The sequence below is a fragment of the Parasteatoda tepidariorum genome, chromosome 6, assembly GCF_043381705.1.
Source record: "Parasteatoda tepidariorum isolate YZ-2023 chromosome 6, CAS_Ptep_4.0, whole genome shotgun sequence".
NCBI lineage: Eukaryota > Metazoa > Arthropoda > Arachnida > Araneae > Theridiidae > Parasteatoda > Parasteatoda tepidariorum.
In genome coordinates, this window is record NC_092209.1 from 16,792,046 (window position 1) to 16,816,596 (window position 24,551).

At 26.3% G+C, this 24,551-nt stretch overlaps 3 protein-coding genes across 6 annotated transcripts in view; 1 reads left to right on the forward strand and 2 right to left on the reverse strand.

Moving 5' to 3' along the window:
* Positions 1-254: 254 nt before the first annotated feature.
* Positions 255-14,310, reverse strand: LOC107446758 (nudC domain-containing protein 3). Of its 2 annotated transcripts, none has more exons than XM_016061502.4 (9): positions 13,917-14,310; positions 13,726-13,804; positions 11,004-11,082; positions 10,290-10,416; positions 9,666-9,768; positions 7,599-7,772; positions 6,033-6,221; positions 2,904-3,025; positions 255-394 (listed from the first exon to the last, which is right to left on the reverse strand). In XM_016061502.4, exons 1-8 carry the CDS (start codon positions 14,018-14,020, stop codon positions 2,906-2,908), a joined length of 975 nt encoding a protein of 324 aa, XP_015916988.1. In that variant the 5' UTR covers positions 14,021-14,310; the 3' UTR covers positions 255-394; positions 2,904-2,905. The 2 variants fall into 2 exon arrangements, with proteins under 2 accessions (XP_015916988.1, XP_015916989.1); XM_016061503.4 differs by having other exon boundaries at positions 255-407; positions 13,917-14,153.
* Positions 14,133-17,448, forward strand: LOC107446755 (Evr1_Alr domain-containing protein Alr). Of its 2 annotated transcripts, none has more exons than XM_016061504.3 (3): positions 14,133-14,569; positions 15,553-15,743; positions 17,177-17,447. In XM_016061504.3, exons 1-3 carry the CDS (start codon positions 14,438-14,440, stop codon positions 17,337-17,339), a joined length of 486 nt encoding a protein of 161 aa, XP_015916990.1. In that variant the 5' UTR covers positions 14,133-14,437; the 3' UTR covers positions 17,340-17,447. The 2 variants fall into 2 exon arrangements, with proteins under 2 accessions (XP_015916990.1, XP_015916991.1); XM_016061505.3 differs by having other exon boundaries at positions 14,345-14,569; positions 15,559-15,743; positions 17,177-17,448.
* A 3,236-nt stretch (positions 17,449-20,684) lies between these two features.
* The window catches only part of LOC107446754 (pyridoxal-dependent decarboxylase domain-containing protein 1), a 30,952-nt gene continuing 27,085 nt past the window's right edge, over positions 20,685-24,551 (reverse strand). For both annotated transcript variants that reach the window (XM_043055037.2, XM_043055036.2), the window contains one exon: positions 20,685-23,716. In XM_043055037.2, the coding sequence (XP_042910971.1) occupies positions 23,553-23,716 (164 nt within the window). In that variant the 3' untranslated portion in view covers positions 20,685-23,552. The remainder of the gene's footprint in view (positions 23,717-24,551) is intronic.

The window sequence follows — 24,551 nt, forward strand, 5'->3', positions numbered from 1 at the left end:
TGTTTATTCAAAAAAAAGTACATTTTTGTATCTGATTTCGTAATTTAATATATTGTGTGCACTAATGAATTAGCATATTTGAGGTCACTCCCTAGAATCATTAAGATTAGGTTCTAGAATGTGAAGATCCGATCATTAGATCAAGCTATTCAGGGTAGTTTGTTTTTTTGGTGCAATGTACAAAACAATCATTACTACTAATTCTAAACTTATTGTATGTAACATGAGAACACATAAGAATTATGATCAACGAAGAAAAACAGAAATAAAAAGTTTATTTAATTTTTAAAATGCAATAAAACTTGTATACAATAAATATCTTCTTCGAAAAAACAAAAGTAAACAGGAAGCTCAGCTTGTATTTTGAGATCAGGAATGATGTGCTCACTTCAATCTGAAATTAAAAGCTATTTACCATTTTTATATTAATTTGATAGCATAATAAATACCCACAATAATTATATTGCCGCAATATAATTTTTTAATGTTATTTTAAGACTTTTCTCATTACTGTTTTATAATTAAAGATATTCATATTAAGCTAAAATAATAATAAATATCTTAACTTAATTTAAATAAATATATTTTAATAAAAGGAGAAATTTGAAGGACATACGACCTAAGCTCATTAGTATGACCCCATTTCAGCAACCCTTTTATTATAATGGTTGATATTATATAGCTGTTTGTAGTTCTATGGTCACAATGTTAATTTAACCACCATTAGAACCTCCCCATAGCGCAGTTAATTCCAAACCAGTAAACGAAATTTGGCTATTTGATTAGCAAAGATTTCAAAAAAATTATGCAAAACTACTATCTCTTAAGATGTTATCCCCATAATAACCCTCATATGTAGAATTTTTATTTAAGATATTTTTCATACTTTTTTCATTATTTTGTATTAAGTCAAAATAAGTGAGAAATAAGCGAAAAATTAAGTGAGAATTTAACGTTTTAATCCTTTATTGTTATGTAATACAGCATGAAACAGTGGTGTCTTTTTTGCGTTAAAGGTAAAATCTTCTAAACAAAACTGACATCCAAACAATAATTTTTCAAATTTGCAGTTATTTAGATCTAAGAGAAACAGTTATTCATCATTGAAATTCCTTTAATTTACAACACTAATTATTTATAAATGTTTGAATGTGGATGGCAAAATAATTCCAACTACTTTTTTTTTTGGATGATTCTGATAATCTAACAGATTTTTTCAGTAACTATTATAATATGTTTTACAACAAAAAAACATGAAAATATATTTTTACTTGTAATTAGAACATCAGAAGAAAAAAATACATAAAAAGGACAGAAGTGCCACATCTGCATTAAAGGGTAAAATGTGGAATTTTTCAGAATGAAGAAAAATGTGAGTAAAGAACAAAAAGTTTTTGAAAATACTGATTGACTCAAATCATAGAAGGAAAAAAAAACAGAAAAAAAAGCATGTGCAACTATATAGCACAAAAAGAAAAAAAAGGAAATTATTTACTATATGAGTTATATTTTTTTTAACTATATGTATTCATTGACAATCCAACTAGCCATTAAGCTTTTTTCATAAATCATGATTAAAAAGAATACAGTAAAACAACAAAATAATGTAGAAATATCAAGAAAAAAGGAAAGTCAGAAATTCTGCCTAAAGTCAGAAGAATCACATGCCTGAGGAAGGGGGCCATAACCCCCTAGGTTCTTTACCAAGGTAGTATTGGTCTATGATCAAGTACTCAATTTTTTGTAAAATTTTAATTCTCTTGATTGGTTTATTTAAATTGCCCAGGTGGTTTATTTAAATTGTCTAGATTTTGCTAAATAACAATTGTCCAAATGGCTTTGAGTTACTTAATTTTTATTAAAGTAAAATATTTCTTTGTTAAACTTAATTTAGTATTTTTAAGCTAGAAATGAATCTATGAATCACTCACGATTAGAAGATGTAGCTACTGCAGAATTAACTATGAATGATGTCGTTATAATCAGCGTTGACTGATATGAAATATTTTTAATTCTTTCATCGAAAAAATTTTGAACAAAGAATAAAACTAGAGTACGAACCTTACAAAAACTTATCATTTAAGCTATAATAAGGTTGAAAATCAGCAATTTCGGTGGAAATATTTATTTTTATTGCTTTTTTTTATTATTATTAATATTTCAACTTCACTCTCTTAGCAGTCCAAAACCTTTTAAAAATTTGAACTCAAATGTTTAGAAATGAAGTTATAGTTTTTTTTTTCCATAAGCTAACAGAAAAAATCAAAACCAAAAGTAATTTCCTGAAACAAAAGTAAAATTATTTTTTTTAATACTTGATTACCTTAACTTTTTTTTATTTCGATAAATTATATTTTTAACACAAATAAATTCAGCTAAAGATATTAAATTTCGAATTATTAATTGTTTTTGCCAGAATTTTCTTGCCTTTCAAAATTTTCATTCAATTTAAATGCATTTCATGAAGAACAAAAAGATCTTGAGAAAATTTCTTTACACTAACACACATTACAAAAAAAAAGCTCATTATAGAATTCTTTGTAAATTTTTATGAAGATTTTGAATAAAGTTAAAATATTTTGCACTGAAAACTAAGGTCTAAGTGTGATAACAATATAATTAACTTCAAACAATATAATTAGTTCTATTTCATTGTCTGTTTGAAAGTTTTATAAGGTTTTAGTTCAAAACACAGGTGGTAACCACATTATTGATATAAAAAATAAATTATTTTGAAATTTATGCATTATAATTTGTTTTACCTATTTTCAATGTCATATATATCTCATATAATCTTAGATATTTTCTAACACAAAGTTAATATTCTTTAATATAAAACTAACACAACTACGCACAATGTAATGGAGTTAAAAGTATATTTTAAGATAATAAACACAAATTACCTCTAATGCCCTATTAAAGCATTTTCTGAATTCTGTATATCAACAACAGTTGGATCAAATGGTTGACCTTTGAAAGGGGAGCCTTCACAGTCCCAAGCTTCTTTCAGAACATTCTGCAGTTTCTGATGAAATAGAGAAGAAGAAAAAAGTTATTAACTTATCTAGAAAGTTACTAAAGCTACTCAAATACAATGAAACTTCTCGGGAATGGCCACTCTCCATTCCACAGTAAAATGGTCCTAGATGGAGGTTGGTCGTCCTTAGAGGTTACCTCCATTGACATCAAAATTGTTATCAAAGGTACACGATTTTTCACAAACAATTTTAATTTTAGTCAGTGTCATTTTCTTGGTACAGAAATACCACTTCTGTTGTTGTCATCATGAAAATACAGATCAATGATTAAAATTTAGCATCAATAAAAATTATCCTAACTGAAATAATTATGTGGGAAAAAAATTTATCAATTATGAATGAAAAAACTATTTTAAATAAATTAACAATTATGTTTTTTTGTTTAAGTTTGCTTTTAATTTTATATCATAGTTAGTTTTAAAAGATATGAAGAGGTTTGTTCATTTGTGATGCTTGTTTTTTATAAAATTACTTTTTTTTCTTTCGAATTTAACTTTCAACTCTAAAAGTAAATCATTGATAGCATCAAGATTACAATGCAACATTAGGTTGTATGCAACACTGATGACTGCAACATTAGGTTGTATCGCCAAAAAAAGCCTCTAAGAGTCTCACACAAATATTTTGAATACAATTTAATCTACTTATTTGGTTTGTTAAATTTTTTGTTTTGATATTTTTTCATGTTTGGTGCAGATGTTTACCCGGTCGATGGGAGAGGTTTTGATGGTCTCTCCAAAAGGTTTTCTTTAACACAAAGTCTATGTAAAAATTTCTGCCCTCACAAAAGTGCTCGTAAATAGCGGTGGTCTTTCCTGGAGGTTTCACTGTATATAAGTATTTGTTAGTAAAATGTATCATTACAGCTCAAAACTAGTAAACTTTAGACATTCAAAGAATCAACTTTTTTTTCTACAGTTGTATTAAAAAGAAAATAAATCATTTGAGTAAATTACAATTCAATTTAAATGTAATTTTTATCTAAGAAATAAAACTGAATTAGGTATCTCTTGATAAATATGGGAATTAGCCATAATGTTTAAAATAAAATAAGCTATAAAACATTTTTTTATAGATTTAAGCTATGTACAAGCTATGTTTAAGCTATGTATGTATGTATGGGATTTTAAAATGTAAAGTACATATTTATTTATCAATAATTGTTTGATAGTTCTAACATTCGTGAATATCCAACAGGATAACACCAGCATTTTTTTTCTATAGCTGTATTAAAATGAAAAAAAAATCCTTCAAGTAAATTGTGATTCAATTTAAATATAATTTATATCAAAAGTATACATAGGTATGCTTTGATAAATAAGAGAATTATACTTGTAATGTTTAAAGTAAAATCAGCTGTAAATTAACTCATTTTTTTAATGATTTAAGCTATACATAAAAACTTAACTAAGAAGTAAGATTATAAAATATAAAGTGCAGATTTATTTATAAATAATTGTTTAATAGTTCTAACATTTATAAAGGTCCAACACGATAACAGCAACATTTTTTTCTACAGTTGCATTAAATTAAAAGCAAGATGGATAAATAAATTGTAATTCGACTAAACTATACTTATACCTAAGAAATCATAATAAATTNAACGCTAGCGTCATGGTTCTTCTTGCGAAAGATATTTAGATTTTTTCTCCTTCTTGTTTGATCAACTTTTTTTCATGGATGTTAGCGTCATGGTTTTTCGCGGAAGCTTTTTTTTTAATGGAATTTAGTAAAAATCTTTTAGCAAAAATGGGAAAATGCTTTGTTGAATTTTAGCATTTTTGAGGGGTCTTTTCGCATTTTGCGAAAAAAGCTACCGTAGCGGAAACCCTGCTGTAAATTAACTCATTTTTTTAAATGATTTAAGCTATACATAAAACTTAACTAAGAAGTAAGATTATAAAATATAAAGAACAGATTTATTTATAAATAATTGTTTAATAGTTCTAACATTCATAAAGGTCCAACACGATAACAGCAACATTTTTTTCTACAGTTGCATTAAAATAAAAACAAGATGGATAAATAAATTGTAATTCGACTAAACTATACTTATATCTAAGAAATCATAATAAATTGAGAATGCTTAAAACTGAATTCTATTTAACATTTGAAGTGTGTAATAAAATAGCTCATTCACTTGAATAGGTTATACATAGAAATTTATATTAGTGATATTATAAAATTATCAAATAAAAAAATTATAAAACAGTTCTGCCAAGACCAACTTAGGTAACTGTGTTTTGAGATAAACTTTTACTTTAACATATAAAGAATAAGCATTAACTATTTAAGCATTTAAACTAGATAAAAATTAGTACACATTCTTTTTAAAAAAAACAATGCATCAATGCAATTGTATTTACAATAGCATTTACAAATAATTTTTAAATATATTTTTGATTTTATAAAAAAATTATAAAGTATTGACAAGTTTCTCATTATTCTAAAAAAGAATTTATATAAAAATAAAAAATATTTTCAATATTCTAAGAAAAAGGAAACATCAACTAAGATTGAATATCAACTAAAACTACTGCATATGTTTTTTCCTAACACATTCAAACAAGGATTTAAAATGTTATGCAATTTTTCTCCATATGAAAAAAATTTGTTTTCTTTAGAATTATTTAATTTTATTTAATCACCTAAAATTCGTTTTTTAACATTAATGAACAATTAATTATTACTGTAGCTAATTATATTCTGTGTAATCTGCTAACTTTGTACATAATTCAGAAAACAATGCATCAACATTTAAAAGATAAGGAAACATGTTTGAAAGAATTATTGTTTAAAATTAAACTACCTTAAATAAGAAGTGTCTTTACTATATTACTTTACATTCAAATTAATAAAGAAAATACAAGCATCATAAGAAACAATGCGTGGTTACTTAATGAAATGTTGAAATCATTAACAAATAAAACATATAAGCCACTAACTGAAATATCTCATAAACTGTAATAAATAAAAATACAGCTATATACTTACACTTTGTTCGATTGTAGGTTTACCCAATCTTTTTTGGTGTTGATTAAACATTAGCTCATTAATCTTAGCTTGGGCTGCTTCATCAAGTTCTTCAAAAGGTATTGACGGATCTATAGATTTCAAATCAATTTTTGGCTCATCGACAAAAAATGAATCCCACCACCGCTCCTGCACTTTTTGGACGCATATCTAAAATAAATCACCGCATTGATTACATGAAAAAAAGTAGAGACATAAAGTTATTGAAATTTAAGTTATGCTATTCTTATCAAATATTAGAAATATTTATTAAGTTTATATATTTAAAAGTTCATGGTAAATTAAGCTACATAAATCTAATTTTCAAAAATTTGTTAACAATAGATATAATTAATTCTTCGTTGGAGAATTACTACTTAACAGGCTTTGCTTTTTTGAAATTGGAAAAAAAACAGTTGCTATCATAAACAAATACCTTGTTTCAACAACCAATCAAGATAACCACACTTCGTCACGTGCAGGTATCCCAGTATAAGAATTAATTTTATGTTAATTTCAACAACAAAAAATGCTATAAACAAATTTTTTTAAAAATTAACAACTAAAGCTATTAACTATTTAATATTTTTAATAAAAATTTTAAAATTGAAAGTAAAAAAATAATAGAAAATTACATGCCTCAAATTCATAGATGATTAAAATATAGATAAGTGATAAAATTTAACATCGGTAATTTTAAGAAGATGGAAAGTTGTTGAGAGGCTGCTTTATTTTGTGAGAAACCATGCATAGCAAATTCTCCTTCACCTACATAAGTAAGTACAAGGGTCTTTTTGAAGTAAGAACAGATTACACATTGAATCAGCTCATTCCGTCAAATGACGTCAGTTCAAGGTCGTCAACTCTCAACTCTACAATTATGCTCATAAATAAAGTTTCCTTTACTCTATTACAAAACAATTCTTACTTAAAAAATGATCCTCACAGAACAGAAAAACTAAAATCAGGTAAACCTAAAGTAAACCATAAAGTTTCAAATGCAGAAAATTTTTTCCTCAAAAAATCAAAATGTAAACGAATTAAGACAAGATTAAACCGGTAATGAAGCAATCCTGCAATAATTTGCTTGTATTTTGATATTTTAAAAAGAATTTTTCCATATTTGAAACGCTGTGATTTAAACAAAGTTTATTTGATCTCACTTTTCTCCAAACTTTAAATTTTGAAAAACAGATGTAAAGGGTTGTTTTTCACGCAAAGAGCATCCTGTTATATAATTTTTTAAGACATAAGTTCACTGTAGTACCAGCAGGCATAAGTACTCATAAATTTTTCTCAACACTTATGGAATCAAAAACTATTTACTATTTATTTCGTTAGTATTTAATAAAACATAGTTAATCATCATAAGTTTAAACTATTATATAATTTAACCAAGGGTAACATCTTAACTTAGCAAACGTTATGAATATATTTGACACATATTTAGTTATCTAAGATTAAAAACTTACAGCAAAGCTTCTAAACAAAATGAAACCTTATAATGAGAACGCATAAAAATAAACCTTTTCATTAAATGCATCATACATGAATATGTTCACGTGGAACTAAGGTCCATGTTGATTCTTCAACATTGATTCTCCATGATAAATCGTTATCTTTTAAAATAACCCATTCATCATTATTAAGATATTCTGCTTTTAAATGAGTGTGTTGAATCAGTACACGGATTTTTTTCCCAGTTGTTACATGATTTGGAACCTAGAAGAGAATAAAAAGATCTCAGTTTTACTAAGAATACTCAAAATAATTCAGCATCTTGTTTCTTTATTTATACAGTCAAACCCCGCTATAGTGAACATGGCTTATAGTGAACTTCCGGATACAGTGAACCAAATTTTCGGTCCTGTGCCTTGCTATACACGCATAATGTTATTTTTTGTGGATATAGTGAACCAAAAAAGTGAGGAAGTTGGATATAATGAACTTTTTTTTGTCTTCGACTGATTTTTTTCTTCATTTTTTTTTCTTTTAAATTTTCAGGGAATATAAACTATCCAAATCTGAAGTTTGTAACATATGGAAAAATAGGCAGCTAATAATTTCTGCTCATGAAAAATATTTAGATGGCAGAAAAAAGTTGAGAAAAGCAGAACACAAGGATGTTGAAGAAGCATTACTGAAGTGGTTCACCATTCGAAGAAGCCGTAATCTGGTCAAATGTGGGTTAATTTGCTAAGTGATTTTATGAGACTACTTTCATGTGCTCGAATGGCTGGTTAGACAGGTTTAAAAAGCGGAATAACAGAAATTCAGGAAAATTTATCTGAGAGTCGAGAAATGTTTCCACAGCTGATGTTGAGGATTGCTCATCAGCTAAAGATTACTAACTTTTTTTGTACGCAAGACGAAGAGTAATGAAAAATAAAAAAAATTTTTCTACTACATAATATTTTTCAGTCATTTATTTGAATAATGTGTAATAAAAGGAAGGAGTTTGTGAGCCATTAGTTAAATTGCCTGCGTTGCGGATATAGTGAACTGAAATTTCTTTTCCTTGAAGGTTCACTATAGCGGGGTTTGACTGTATTAGAAGTTCATAAATTATAATGGAAAATAAACTTACAAACCCGATTAATTTTACTTGCAACTACAGACAAATAAATCCTTAAATGAGTTGTATTATTTTTAACAAATGAAATGTTAAAACTAAAAATTACCATAAAATACATTTTTGACTATAATAACTAAATTCTATAATGATTCTGCAGATTGCTTCATATGGAGCCCTAAAAACGAAACATTTTAGAATTAAAAATACTGTTAAATTGAAATAATAAAACACATGCAAGATTGTATAAATGCAAATTGTATTTTCATGACATTGTATTTTCATGACATGAGCTTTATTGAATTGTAGAATTAGCAAATTATATCTCATTACCAATTAGAGTCACTTTCAAAATAAAAAGACATTTTAAAAAAAATTTCTTAAAAAAATTTTTTTGAATTACTATTAATAAAAATTTTAGCTGCCATTGAAATGTTTCTTGTCCTTAAAACTTAAAACAACAGTGCCCTTTTTGATTTGGATCATAAAATAGAAAAATAAATAAAATATTAACTTATCTTTGCCTCTGTTACCAATGTTCAAAAGTGTTTAAATAAAACAATAAAATAACTTACACTCTAGTAAAATTTACATTGTAAATCACTATAATTGCTTTTTGATAAATTATATAGATAGATAAGCTTTAATAAATAGTTCGTAACNAAGGTTAACTTAGAAAAAGAATTTAGTGGTTAGAACAATGTTTTTATAACAATTACTACCTAAAATTGCTATGAATATGTTTGTCTAAATACTTTGGGTGTTCCCTTTGGCATGCGGCCCTTCGTTAGTCAATCTGCAGCGCATGTGGCCCTTCACTCAAAAAGGTTGTGCACCCCTACTCTACATACATAAGCAGATTGCTTTATATGTTATTTTAGAAACGAATAAAGAATGAAAAAGACTTATAAATTAAAATTTTAAAAAATACTATAGCAATATTGAATATTTGCAAGGATCATTGATTTTTCATTACATGTATTATTGCGTGTTATCGTTATTATCATGCATATTATTTTAATAAATGCAATAGAAAAATATACTTTGATTCGAACATCTGCATCTTTAATGGTTTGTGCCCAAGAGTATCCTTCATAGCTGGCTCCATTATATGAATCTGGATCCATCAAAGGTGTTTTATGATCACTAAAAAGATGCATAAAATATATTGCAGGTATGTATGCGATTGTGCTTTATTCATTCATTTATTTATTTTTTTCGTAGGCAGATGATTTTAACAGAAACTAACTCTTTTGAAGTAACAAAATTAGAATCATAGTTTTATACTTTAACAATTCCAGTACATTTTATATAATGATCATAACTTGTAATGTTATTCTACTACTAAAACAAAAGAATTTTTTTTTAAAAATCTTAAAAAAACCGAAATTTCATAAAAATTTCACCTTTTTTTTTTATAAAAATATTTAAGGAACTACAACAGTAAAAATAATTGACTAAGAATTTTAACGTTTTGACTGTAAGAAATTATAGAAAACATGTGCATAACATTAATACATAATTTCTTTGATGAAGAAACAGAGTTGAAAAAAAGTTATTAAAACTTATTAAACATAATTAGTCTTTCTTCAACAGACAGTTAAATAAAAATAAAAAATTTCAATAAAAATATTAGTTGATGATGTATAATACTTAAAGCAGCTTACGATTTATCATCGTTATGCAGACTTTTGCTTACGTTGACTAATTCATTAGTTTTTATATTGTCATCAGTTTTAGGTTCAGATTCTACTTGTTCAGGAGAAGTAACCACAATTTCTTCTGCAATACACTCTAAAAAACGCAATAATTTAGAAATAATAAAAAATGCAATAAATGAAAAATACATAATAAAATGTCAAACAAATTTTTCCTATCAATTAAAATTACATTTTATACACCAATATATAAATATTTAATCAATTAAAATTATATTTTATACACCAATATATAAATATTTAATCTTCACACAAAAGCGTTTTAAAAATTTGTGAATTTGATGTAACAAGGATATAGATTAATTATTTTTGTAATTGTAATAAGTTATAGAATTCTTGATTTAAGTTATATATTTCTACATGCATTTTCAAATATGGTTTAGATACATTTCAATATATTTTTTTTAATGCTAATACTTATGATGCTGACTTTAAATTATAATAGATTAATGCTTTTATTTACTCCTAATGCTTTTACTTAATGCTTTTTACTTAATGCTTACTTAATGCTTTTATTTTAGTTGAGCTATTAATTTGTGTAAAATTCCAGTTCATAATTTAATTTTATTAAATTTTAGAAAATTTATGCTTTACTTAAAAAAAATTGAATATAAAATTGCAACAATTTATTTTACAGTTTTAAAAAAATTCAATTTTATTCACCTGAAATGACTGGCTCTGAACTTGAAGTTGCTTCAATATTTTTCTCTAAAATAGATTGCTCCATATATTTGCAAAACACCTAGAACAAAAAATTACCTACAGATATTAAAAGGTTTTTAAAAAAAATATTTGCCTACTTTACAAAATAACATTTACTAGTTGCTTTTGGCGACCAGCTTGGTCACCTTTCAAAATTATCTTTTACAACATATAAACTTAAATGGTAACCAAGTCCAATGTACAGCACAACTGTGTTTAAATACTCTAATTCATCGACTACTTTTCAAATTCTAATTTCTTAACTGTTTAAACAATATAATAAAAAAACATTTTCATTGTCTAGCACTCGCTTGCATGGAAGTACTTTGATTTCAATTTCAAACATTTTCAAGAGATGTGCATGACATTGCCAAAATTCTACATCTACAGAATTTCAGCAATAATTTAAACTCTGGGCATCAGCTATTTAATCACACAAACCACTGTAATTATGAGTTTGCGACATTTCAGCATTGTACACAGCTATTTCCATCTCTATCAAGAGATAAAGATAGATAACTCATCCCAATGTTCCATTAAGTTTTGTACTACATCCTCACATACCTCTCGACCCATAACTCAAGTATTGCATAATATGGAAAAAGGCAAGCTCCGTTACCAATAGCTTGTATGACAGTATGCGGAGCTCCGTTTAAGTTCAAAATTTCAACAGTCATTTTAGAAAAGATCAAAAATAAATCTAAATAATTAATTACTTTGCAACTAAACTTAAATTTCCATAAAATACAAAATTAATCTAAATAAATACATCTTGACATATAACAACTCAGTGCTACTAAAATAATTACAGAAGGCAAATTTAACAAAATGAGTCTAAATAAATACATACTTAACATATAACAACAAATTCTGGTACTTTTCAATTAGCCCGGCGTAAGAAAATGTCGCTAAAAAATTTAAACCTCCACCACCTTTTTTATTTATTTATTTTTTAAAAAAATAAATAAAATAGAACAATAAAATTTTTAAAAATTTGAATTTCCTTGTGTCCTGCAAACCAAAGAGTACACCTTATTTTTTTAAGAATATTTAAATTATTGCTTAAGACAACCTAAAATAATGCATAATAATTAGAATGTTGCCAATTGATACAGAAATACGGAGTTCATAGTGCCACATAATAAATATATATGTTCATAGATAAGATAGTTTAACATTTAAAGAACAAAATATACTAAATATGATAATTGATATAACTTGAAGAAAGAAGTTAAGAACATTATGTAATTGGCTTTAAGCCCATTATTTTTTTAAAAAGTGTTTTTATTACATTATTTTAATTATTCTATTCGTGCTTCATTATTTTTTAAGTATTAATTTCTTCTTTTTTCACAAAGAAGAGATAATAAGACAAGTGGAAGTGCCATTCTTTATTATAAAAAAATGAAAACAGTTAATTTTCTTTTCTTTTGCAATAAATTGAAAAGTAATTATTTCTTTTTTTCACAAAATGTATTAAAAAACAGGATTAATTAAAAATATAAGCAATCAGTTTTTAATAAGGTTTCAAAGAAATTTTATACTTAAGAATCATCATTATATTTAGTCATTATCAATCCACTAGAAGAAAGTCGTCATCAAACTTAGACAAAGATTTTGCTCTACAACTTTTGTCTTTCACATTTTTTAGAGAATAGAATACTCCCATAACGCTAACCAAGTTCCAAATATAACTATTAATAAGTTGCAATACTAGAAGATATAAATTGACTAGTAGACATCTGTTTGACATTTTTGGTCTACATGGGCTTGATTTTGTCATCAATTTCCCACACAAGAATATGGTGTCAGGTCAGACAATACTTGTTTTGACCATGTGTTAGGGGTTCAAAATTCACTCTAATCTATAGCCTCCTGCAGTTACAGAGCCAGAAATATCCATGCACGGTTGGGGACAGAGGTTCGAACAACTGCTCTCTGTCCACATTTTAAATAGGGAGAGATGGAAAAAATTTATTAACTAGGTTCAAGTAGAAAAAACTTTGTAAGTGAAAAATTTATTATCTAGGTTCAAGTACCAAGGAGCCACTACTAATCTTCTAGACTGAATTTGAGCTGTCATCTAAAATTATGTAGTGATCTGCTCGAGGTAGGTTATACCCTTTAAGTTAGCCTTTCTCATGATTTTATTTTATTATTTTACTTTTTTTTTCTTTTAGTTTCTAACACGTTGCTGTCGGTCAAAATTTTGGCAATTTGCTTTTCACAATTATCGATAAAAAAAATTTCTCTGACAAAGCATTTGCAAAAAAAACTTTTATAGTTTTTGCATAATTTTATTATAAATATACAACTATTTAATAAAGACAATATCAGAGTTCCCAATAGTTTTCAAGTCAAAATGGGTCAAAGGGGAAAAATATTGCGAAAATTGCCAAAACATTGCAAAAGTGGTTCAAAAAGGAGGTCCTATGTTTAAAAAAGGGTCAGACCGAATATTTATCTTAGAACAAAAACATTTTTCTTTCAAATAAGTAAAAAAAAAAACAGAAAAATATCAAACTATTAAGATAATAGAAAAACAATATCAAAGTTTTAAAATTCTTTAGACAACATTTAACTAATAAAGCAATAATAAATTTACGGAAAAAATAAACGATATGATATTAGCATGTAATTAAAGAACGATATTATTCATAAATGATATAAAATCGTTACTTACGGATCTCACTATGCTTTCTGCTTCACCAGATGCAAGACCTAAATCAGAACTATCAGATTTGAGTTTAAAAAAGTCAGTCCTAAACCAATATAAAAAAGAATAATTTGAAAAAATTAATCTTAAATACTTAATCAGATTCAGTTTATAAAAATTAAAGGGAAATTTTACGAGATAAAATTAATAATAATCACCTGCGGTATAAAAAGTCAAACATTTTGTCAAAGAAATCAATTATATTCCCTTCTCCACAAAGAATAGAGGATATCAAATCATCGTAATTTGTTTCAGTTGGCATGATTAGACAATATTAACTGCTAAAAATTTATGAAATCCAACATTCGACGAAAAATTACTAAAATTTAAAACTTTGAAAGTTCAGCATTCATTAAAATTTTCTTTTTTTTTTTAATCCTCTGTTTTGTAAATAAACAAAGCGTACGCGGTTAGAACTCATGCAGTTATATTTTTTATATTTTAAAAACTTTCTAAAATGTTGAGAAACGGAAACATTTATAAATCCTAAACAGTTTTTGAGAATTATAATTCATAAATTTAATTTGTTTGAGACTTTATTATTGCAATTTTGGAATATTTATAAACGTATACTTTGGAATGGCATCAATCTCAATTAAAAGTCATATCAAAACAAAAACAATCAGTTTGTTAGCCGGTTTATGTGTATTATTAATGAGTTGCTTTTAAAAACTTATATATGAGTTCTAGATATTCCCATTATAATGATTCCAAGCCAGAAAAGTGTCGAGCTTGTACAGATTTTAAAACATGGACAAAACAGCAATCAAATTCACAGAATAAGAAAATTCTAGAAAATGGAAAATTAGAGGTGTGTGATGCAATACGTAGAAATATAAATCTATTTTCTTTATAATAATATTTAATTTTTTAAAAAAAATTAAATTTTAAAAATATTTAGTGGGGCAAAAGTATAACTTGTTGCATAAAAAAAATCTAATAAACAGTAAAATTCAGAACTTGTATATGCAACTTTCTCTGCTTGTAAAGTTTTGAGGTCCTGGGTTGAATTTTTTAAAATCCGTTTTTGAACAACCGACCCAAATTTGGGTTTGAGACTACTATAGTTTAACTCCGTATCCTTTTAAATTTGAACCCAATTCAGAAGACAAGGGAACTTCTGGATCAAGCATTGAGAGAAATTCTGTCTTTGTGGAGGACTTTTTTGATGGAACTAACATGCATTCGCGTTACATAGAGAGAAAAAACCCCACGGTTAGCCCGATGGCAAATGGACTCTAACCCTTGATCCGTGTACCGCAGAATATATTTATGCGTTATTGTGCGTAATTTGTATAGACCAGTCATCACTGGGATTCGAACCTCATTGGAAGGCGAACGCTCTATCCCCTGAGCCACCATGACTCGAAAGTGTTAGATTGTGAATTCGTCCATGCGATTTTCTGACCCTGAATAAAAATGAAATTAATAAAGCATTTCATCAAAAAATAAACAAAGACTCACGTCATCATAAAAAAAATAATACCTTTATTAAAATTGTTCATCTAATTATATTACTGAAGAAATTTAATATCATAAATAAGGGTAACTCGAAGAGCTTTGCTGTGGTGATCAGATGGCAAAAGCTACTTAGGATGGCTTTGGCCTGCAACAGGCTGTAGTTCCTTGAAAGGAGTAGAAGTATATTACTACACCATAACTTTTATAGATTTATAAATATACTTCAGTGTTTCTTGTATTTTCCCAACATAAAATTATCTCAGTTTTTTTCACTTTATTATATGGCTGATTTACAAATTTGTTTTTTATTTTCTTTACGTGATTATATCTTAGTTTCAGGTTTCTAAGGAATGCCCTTTAGATCGTGAAGAACTTGGTAAAAATACTTGGTCTTTCCTACATACATTGGCTGCTTATTTTCCTGACAAACCATCTGAAGGTCAGAAAACTGACATGAAAACATTTATAACATTGTTTTCTAAGTTTTATCCTTGTAAAATTTGTGCTGAAGATATGCAAAAGGAGTAAGTTTCTGTAATAAGAACGATTAGTATTTCTTGCATGAATAATTGTAACTTTTTCCTGTTAAAACGAATTTAAGAAATTTACTAGAATATTCATAAGCGATAATACTAAAAATATAATTTATAGAATAATATTATAATATAATTTATTAAAATGTTCAAAAGTAGTGATACTAAAAAATATATATCAATTATAATATTTCATTGAAGTTTGAAATAAATAAAATTTAGTAGATCAATAAAAAATTTTAAGCTTACATAATTTTTTATTAACAAAAAAATTGTGATTTATATACCACATATAATAGATTCATAGGTTTGTTATTAATCATCTATTTGACTCTGAGTTACACATATTTTAAAGTTGTTCTTGATTATTTATATCCCTGAGTTTTAGACAAAATTATTATATAAATATTGTACATATAACTAATCAATTTTTACATGAAAATATAATTTAGCACACTATAAAAACATGCTAATTTTATGTTAATTTGCTTTTTTTTCTTTAATTATATAAAAAAAAGAATTTAGTTTTCTTTAGACAAGAATTTAAGTATCTCTACAAAGTTTAATGTGCTTTAATGATTTTTTTTTTCAGAATACATTCTCTCCTAATATGTAATAAGAACAGTATTTTATTACAGGATAGTATTTAATATTATTATTATATCCCAAAAATAACGCAAACAATGATCTCCCTGAGAATCACAATAAAATTATTATTTTTCAGTGGATTTCATTGCATGTAGGAATCGATGACAATCAAAAGGCTGACTCTTTGACTAAGAGTCTGCCTTTTCTTCGCTTTTTACCTTTTCTTAGATAAAAAACAAACTCATTCTTCCAGAGTCATTTAAAAGACTCATTTATGAAAAAAATTATAGATAGCCTCAAATGCGGTTAAACAGAAAAGTCAATGGGTAAATCGGCAAATATCGAAAATAACTAATCTCCAGCAACAAACCTTAGACTAAATATAGACCATGACTGCTTGGCAAAATATCTGAATAGAATAAGTATATTGCTGTCAAATATTTATTAAAACTGTAAAGGGAGAATCATAAATGCTTAACTTTCTTATGTGCCCAGATTTAGATAGTTTTAGAGGTGTGGTAAAATCCCCAAATTATATTGGACTGCTTATGGATCAAATTCTACTGGTCCTTTTTTCGCCTGTTTCTTATTTAATCTTTTAATTGTTTACCTCTCAAATACAACTTCTGTTTCCTATAATTTATTTCTAACTATGAACTATAGCAATCGCTTTTTACAGCTTAATGTTTAAAAACCATTTGCTCTCATCAAAAATCTTTAACTAGAAAACTATGCACTGTGTCTTAGTAAATTCTTATTCAATATATGTTTAGTTGATAATGATACTACATTTCAATATTAATTGTGAAAGTTTTAACTTGTTTTTTTCTTCTTAGTCTTACAACAGATCCACCTGCTGTCAATAGTAGGCATGATCTGTCACAATGGATGTGCCAATATCATAATAAAGTGAATGAAAAATTAGGAAAACCATTATTTGATTGTTCTAAAGTTGACGAGAGATGGCTGCATGGATGGAAAGATGGGTCATGTGACTGAGCTTCTTAAATATGTGTAATACATAGTTAATTTGTATATAGTACCTATATTAAGTTATTTTTTTAAAGTTCATAAATAAACCAAACTATATAAAAAAGTAAGTTGTTTATCTTTTAAATCCATATTTCCATGTTTTCCATATAACCATGGAAAAATGAAAAATGCTTCTCAATTCAAATAACAAAGCAAAATACATTAATAATTTCAGTGTGGAAATGAATGCATAGGTGAAATCGTGATATAAATTAATTAAATACACCAGGGTTGCCACAGAAAAAAATGAACAAAATAGTTGCTTTTAATGGCCTAAAGCATGAAAATAGTTGCCTAAATAAAAACAAAAATTCATCGAAAATGTAACTAAAATTTTGTTAATGACTTAATTGTCACATACCATGATTCATTTAGTCAAGTTGGTGGCAAATATGATAATTTTTATCTAAACGTTAATGTTCTAGCACTATTTTCCCTTTTATCAATAATTGATCTAGGAAATATATATACACACATATATTGTGAAAAGTGATTACTCAAATTCGAAATTCACTCATCGTAATATCATATAATAAAATTTTAAAATCTTGCGGAATTTCGAAGCAATAATTACTGTAAACGCGACCGAGAAACAAAATAGACTTACAATGGAATCTGCAGATTGAATTAATTAAAAAGTGAAGACTCAAATTTTTACAATTCAAAATTTTTTATTTTATGAAAAAAAAGTTCAGTGTGTTCAAAAGTTATCGTGGGCATCAGATTTTGAACCTAATTTAAGCTTAAAAAAACATAGCTAGGAGTACAGAAAAGTCTCCTTTTTCTGAAAATAGTTGCTTTTTTAGCCAGTTCTGGCAACAACAAAAAAGACACCATAGTCGCCTCATGCCAACAATAGTTGCATTTTAGTCGCCTGTGGCAACCCTGATTCTGAAACTCAGTATTACCTTTAAAAAATATTTCCTAATTTTTAATATAAGAGCTAATAGGCTAATAATTAGCACCAAGGTCTAATTTTTTATTGAAAACTTGTTTTGGTGAACTTATATGATTAAATTATAATAAAATTTGCATTTTTTACCTGTATATTATAAATTTGTTTAAATGAGTTCCAAATTGTAATAATAATATTGAAAAATTTTATTTAATAGTTTTAAGGAAAAGCAAATTTTTCTCAAAATTTAAAGTTATGAACTTACATAATGTATAGGAAATAATTGTTTTTCTTGTACTCAACACAATAAAAATATAATTTATTATTTTTATTGAATAAAAATAGCAAAGTTTGAGAAAAATAAATTTCAGACCAAAAATATTAAATTTTTTTTTCTAACTTAGAATATGTATAAAAAAGTGCATGTGCTTAGAAATGAAAATAAACGGGTAACAAAAAATAATTTGGACACACACTATAATTTTAATGATTGCTAAAATACATATAACTTCCAATTATGTATTTACAAAAAATTTCAAAGTGACCATCTTTAGCTTCAAAGCAGAGTTGCAAATGTATCACAAAATTTTCTTCTATATCTACTGATTTTTTTTTTTTTTTTTTAAGGGATGTGTTTACCTTTCAGTTGGATTAAATGGAGAGTTGGGAATAATAATAAGAAAAAAAAATTTCTGTAAAAAAGTCAGGAAAATTTGTCTTGCATAATTTTTATTTGCTTTAAGCTCTGTATACTCATGCAGGATTCGATCTTATATTAGGCAACGTTCTTCGGGGCCTGTGCAAAAGGGCAGAAAATTCAAGTTTATAATTTACTTAAAAAATTTGACCGTTTTTTAAAGGCTTCAATAAATTCATCAATCCTACTTTTTTCAAACTCTTTCAGTGAAATATTAGTCCCTCTGCATTGCTCATTTACGGTTTAAAATATAAATATATGTCTTCTCATTTATATACAGGACGTATATTATTTATTGAAAATGGTCACTCAGAACCAGATAATTTAAATGCATTTCCTTACCTTAAATATGCACTTTTCAAGTATAAACATTTTATCAAGATGCACGAGTATAAATTATTCTGCTAGTTTTTATTAAAGTTTAGAGTTTTGTTAAGATTAGTCTAGCATATTTTGATTATGATTAAATATTGTATAGAACACTCACGATATAACAACCTCAAGTCAAGTTAAAATGCCCATTTTCTTTTCCAAGACCAGGAACATTTTATCAAGTATTGACTCAGTGTGAGCATATAAATGTATAGGGTGGAAATTTTTTCCCAGATAATTGAGCCAGTCCTTTGCTGGTTGTCGGTAAGAGAAAAATAGCTGCAGGATTTTTTCTTTCTATGTGGTTCGGGTGGATAAGCAGTTTTTTACTTACTAATTTAAGTCTGCTTTCATTGTATTAAATTTAAATTAAACACAAACGTTTCTAAATTAAAAATTTGCTTGTATCAATCATAAAGTTCAAGCACATATTTTTAACAGCTTTAGTAAAATTTAAAGCAGCTTTTTTAAACTATAATATTTTAAATAAATAAAAGAACTATATTGTAATTGCAGAAATAATTTGGAGTAGCAGTTTCATTTTACTTTTAAAATTTTCCTTAATTAAAGATAAATATGAAGTATTATATAAGAGTAATGTTAATATAGATATGAATCCTTAATCTATGAGTTTTGGAAAAATATTTTTCTAGTTTTATTTTCTGCAAGAGCAAATAAAACTAGAAAATTAGCATCAATTAAAATAGTTATAACTATAATATTAAAAAACAGGCCTATGTACTTCAAAACACAAATGATTATGGTTCATTACCTGATATTTGGAAAAACAAATTTAAAGTTTTATATACGATAAAAATTTGGATAAATAAAAAAAATAGAACTGCAATGATAATGTAACATAGTTAAAGCACATTAAACTTCCTAATTACAATTTTCTTAATATTTTTTTTCCCTTAAAAAAGACTTCTTTTTTTTTTTGTAACCCATTTGCGATTTAGAAAATGGGTAAAATTGGGAGAATGTTTCTTCTTAATATACTACTTCCCAATCTATTGACATTTAAAAACCAGTTTTGCTAAGCAGAGAAGACTGCAGGCGAAAGTACGATTTTTTATTTTCCACAACTGTCGGTGGGTTAGTAAAAAATAAATATTAAAAAAAATTAGATGTGTTGAAATGGCATTACTTTTTTCGGTCTTAATTTAACTAATAATTTCATTCATATACAAAAAATTTTGTAAATAAAATAAATAACTCAACAAAGGATAGAAAATATGTTGTGCTATGTAGGCAAAAGCAAAAAAACAATGTGAATCGAGCACAAATTCGTCAATTTATGTACATTTGTGATCGATTCATCTTGTTTTTTCTTTTAAAATAAACAAAATTCTTAAAAAAGCATAAATGCATATTTATTTAAACAAATATACCAATCAATACACACTCAAAAATACTGTGCTGTAAATATCACCACATCTCAATACATTTGTTCTCGTGCATAGTTTTCAAACAGGAAAAATATTCAACTTAAATATTACTTAAATAATATACACATCTTAAATATATTTAGTAGATCATTAAAAATATAGATAGTCAATCATTAATGGCAAGAAAAAAATCAATGCAAATTCTGTGACCTATAGCGAAAGAGCTTTTAAAATAAGAAAATAAGTATTTTTAGATATTTTGATGCCTTAATTGCTATTATAAGTTTCGCTGTATGCTAAATAAATTTTGATTACCTTTAAAAATAGAAGAAATAGCTACTGAAGATAGTGTACAGATATGATCTGTTCCAAAATACTCACTAATAAAGAAAGTGAAATTTAATTTTGATAAGAACTTTCATATTATAATTTTATAATGCAATAGTTTAAACTAGGCGTTTTATAACCTATTATATAAAGAGCCAAATTAATGCCTCAGCTAAAACCCAAAGCTTGGCTATTATACAAACACACTATAAATTTAAATTGTGCACAAAACTCATTTTGTAATCAGCCAGCAAAGGTTCATTTTAAGTTTTGTCTGTATATATCGATATCATTTTATTTCTTATTATTATGAATTGAAAAATTTAATTAGAATTTAATAAGTATTAGTTATTGTATTTCTTTGGATTATTATTTTATTCACATCCTGAATTTTAATATATAATCATAATGGGTAGTCAAATATCGGCATCAGATGTACCAAGCCTGAAATCCCAGGCTGTAACAGTGATGCTTGTGTGCCTTACTTCTGAAACTTTTGGTTTAAACAAATAAAATAAAACTCTGACAATTCACATTGTTTTTAGTGGGAACAGAAATGTTGTGAATAAAATTTCGAATTTATAGTTAAAGTTTTAGATTTTATACAACGCTTACAATAATAATGAGATGTTTTGGAAATGTTTGTAATGTAAGAAAGAAATTATTTTATATTTTAAAATAATTAAATCACTTTGAATAACTACTGTAAAACCTGTTTTGAAAATTGATATCGATTAAGTCTGAAACAATATAAACATTTTCATTTTAAAACTAATAGCTATTTAATAAACTAAAGGAAACCTAAAAATATAGCAAGCACAAACAACATTCAACAATTTAATAAATTCATATAACATCTAAGAACATCACAGATAAAACAGGTAACAAAAGCATTTCCAAAAAATTCAAAATCAAACAATTGTTCTATCAGAAAAAAGTATTAACATAAGCACCAATAGTATATTTTGCTTGTTTTATTTGATATTTGATTGTCACTTGTAACATTATATTGCATCAATTATAATAACCAGAGCTTGATTTGAGAAGGGATAGTGATTTTCAGTACAAGCCATCAGATAAAATCAAGTACTTATAAGAGTTTAGCACCAAGTTTATAAATTCCTCATGTTATTTAATACAATTCAGTTTAACAACCTATTCATGAAGTACCTTACAAGTACTTAATAACCTACAGGTAAAATAAATATTTATGCTTTTGCATCTCTAAAATAAGAATAACAGTACAGTCCTTTTTATCAGATTTAAAAATTCACAAGAGAAATCTTTGCTCTGTAATAATTTTTAAAAGAAATCAAAGCACATATATTTTTAAGTTAAGTTCAATCAGCCAATTTTATTTCATAATAACAGAAACATTAAATTACAATAACAAATTTGAAAAATATTCAGTGGATTATTATTAAAATGCTGTATTCAATTTCCTAGTAAAATATAATTAAGAACATAAATAAAATTTAATTAAAATAAAAGATTATAGAAAAAAATGTAACACTTTCCAATAATTAGTTTCGAAGCTACTAATTTTAGTTACCCAACACACTTTTAGGGAATATAGAATTTAAAGTCTGAGAACCAAATCCCTTTAAATTTTTTTACACATATTTTGTTAGCTTGTTTTAAAACTATGATTAAGTTATTTATTAGCTTAAATCCAAGATGGCCACTCTGCAGACAAACCTCCAATTACTTGAGTTTTTCTAAATAAAATTTAAAAAGTTCTTCAGACTTTTACCATTTAAATTAGCCTATTTTTAATAATAGTTTAAAAATTAAATTATATAATGACAACATTTATATGCGTTAAAAATGTTTGCATTGCTGCAAAAAAATTTCTAAAAATTATAACTTTCTTTTTTAATTTAAAACTATTCATTATTTCAAACCTCATAATAAATAAAGAATTTATAAAACAAAAAAAAATGTAATTTAAATAAAATAAAAAAAATGGTCAACCTGAAATCAAGCCCTGTGTAAAATGAGTGTAAAAATAAAATCACTGTGGAAATATATATAAAATATAATAATTAATATGGAGAATTCTTTATTCAAGACCAAAATAATTATTCACAACAAAGAAAAACATTTAACACAAGACATGACTAGAAAAGTAGTAGGATTTGTAAGAAGAAACATATTCAAGTAAATGTTTTGAACTGAAATTCGGGAATTAAAAAATTATTAATAAATATCCTTTCAAAAGTTTAAATTTTTAATCACTTATTATCTAATATTAAGATAATTTAATATTTCTATCCTATAAAAAGGCTCAATTAAAACTTCTCACTATTGCAAATAAAATATCATGCAATATTTTGTCTTTAATAATTTTCTAAACAAAAAATATAACATAATGCCCTAAAGTGTTTAGAAATACAAAACAGCCAAATAACCCATATTCATGCCGCATTTAAAGTTTCATTGCACAAAAATGTTTCAATTTATTACTCTTTATTTAATTGTCATAGTCTTTATTGGAACTATCACTCGGTATTTGATGGTGTAGGACTAATTTGTTGTTCAGGCTGAGTTGTTGGTAGACTAGGTTTACGAGGCAAGACTTTGGTGGCAGATATAGGGGGTGCTTTGGAACCTTCTTTGATTTGCATGTGATACTTATAGATATTTTCTGTACTCTCAATAGTACCTGAAAAAGATAAGATTTAGAATATGATAAAAAAAACATGAAAAGGGAGTAGAATATAAATTAAGTATTTTTTATTACGCAAGAGTTTAAGCATGAAAGAAAACTTGGTACACATTTTTAGCAGTGAAAATTATAAATGGATATAACTACTAAAGGTATATATATTTCTGAGATGATACAGAATTAAATCGCTGTTGTTTTATGCCACTTGTCAATACTAACAAACTTATTTTAAAGCAGAAGAGTGCGCTTCTTGTTTTCCAATGGCGCCATCTATGGCCAAGAATTCAATTTCTGCCACGTACATATGTCACAGCCAGTTTTACAGGTAGGACACAATCGCATACACCATCCATCTGCAGATTTTAACCTGAACCAGACCACGATCAATCTCTGAGTCAGTACCCTCAGAGGTGTTGATTTGTTACAGGAACTTGGAGAATTTTGTGATCCCCACAGACTTAGTGTGCACCAGTCACCATTTTGTACATGGGGAATCTCTGGCCAGCTGGAATCAAACTCATAACATCTTAGGCATGTGCCCAATGCCCTACCAACCAGGCTATCTCAGCCTACAGAATTAAATTGATTAGTAAATTTAACAATGAAACAATTTTATATTATCTTGAAAAGCTGAACAAACAGTATTATATACAAAGTCTGCACAGTAAAAAAAGGAGAAAAAATTGCTAGAGCTGTGGTTCTGAATCTTAATTTATTCATTTTTAATTTACACATATATACAAAAAACAAATTCATAATCAGAATAGACATAGCACAAGAACTACAAATGTAGCTGTCGGAAATAAAACCTAATGTAATATTATTAATAATA

Coding starts and splice junctions, on each gene's coding strand:
- LOC107446758 (XM_016061502.4), bottom strand. CDS start 14,020: ATGCCAACTGAAACAAATTACGATGATTTGATATCCTCTATTCTTTGT. Junction 13,805..13,916: donor TTTGACTTTTTATACCGCAG/GTGATTATTATT, acceptor ATATTGGTTTAG/GACTGACTTTTTTAAACTCA. Junction 11,083..13,725: donor CAGAAAGCATAGTGAGATCC/GTAAGTAACGAT, acceptor TTTTTGTTCTAG/GTGTTTTGCAAATATATGGA.
- LOC107446755 (XM_016061504.3), top strand. CDS start 14,438: ATGAGTTCTAGATATTCCCATTATAATGATTCCAAGCCAGAAAAGTGT. Junction 14,570..15,552: donor TAGAAAATGGAAAATTAGAG/GTGTGTGATGCA, acceptor ATTATATCTTAG/TTTCAGGTTTCTAAGGAATG. Junction 15,744..17,176: donor GCTGAAGATATGCAAAAGGA/GTAAGTTTCTGT, acceptor TTTTCTTCTTAG/TCTTACAACAGATCCACCTG.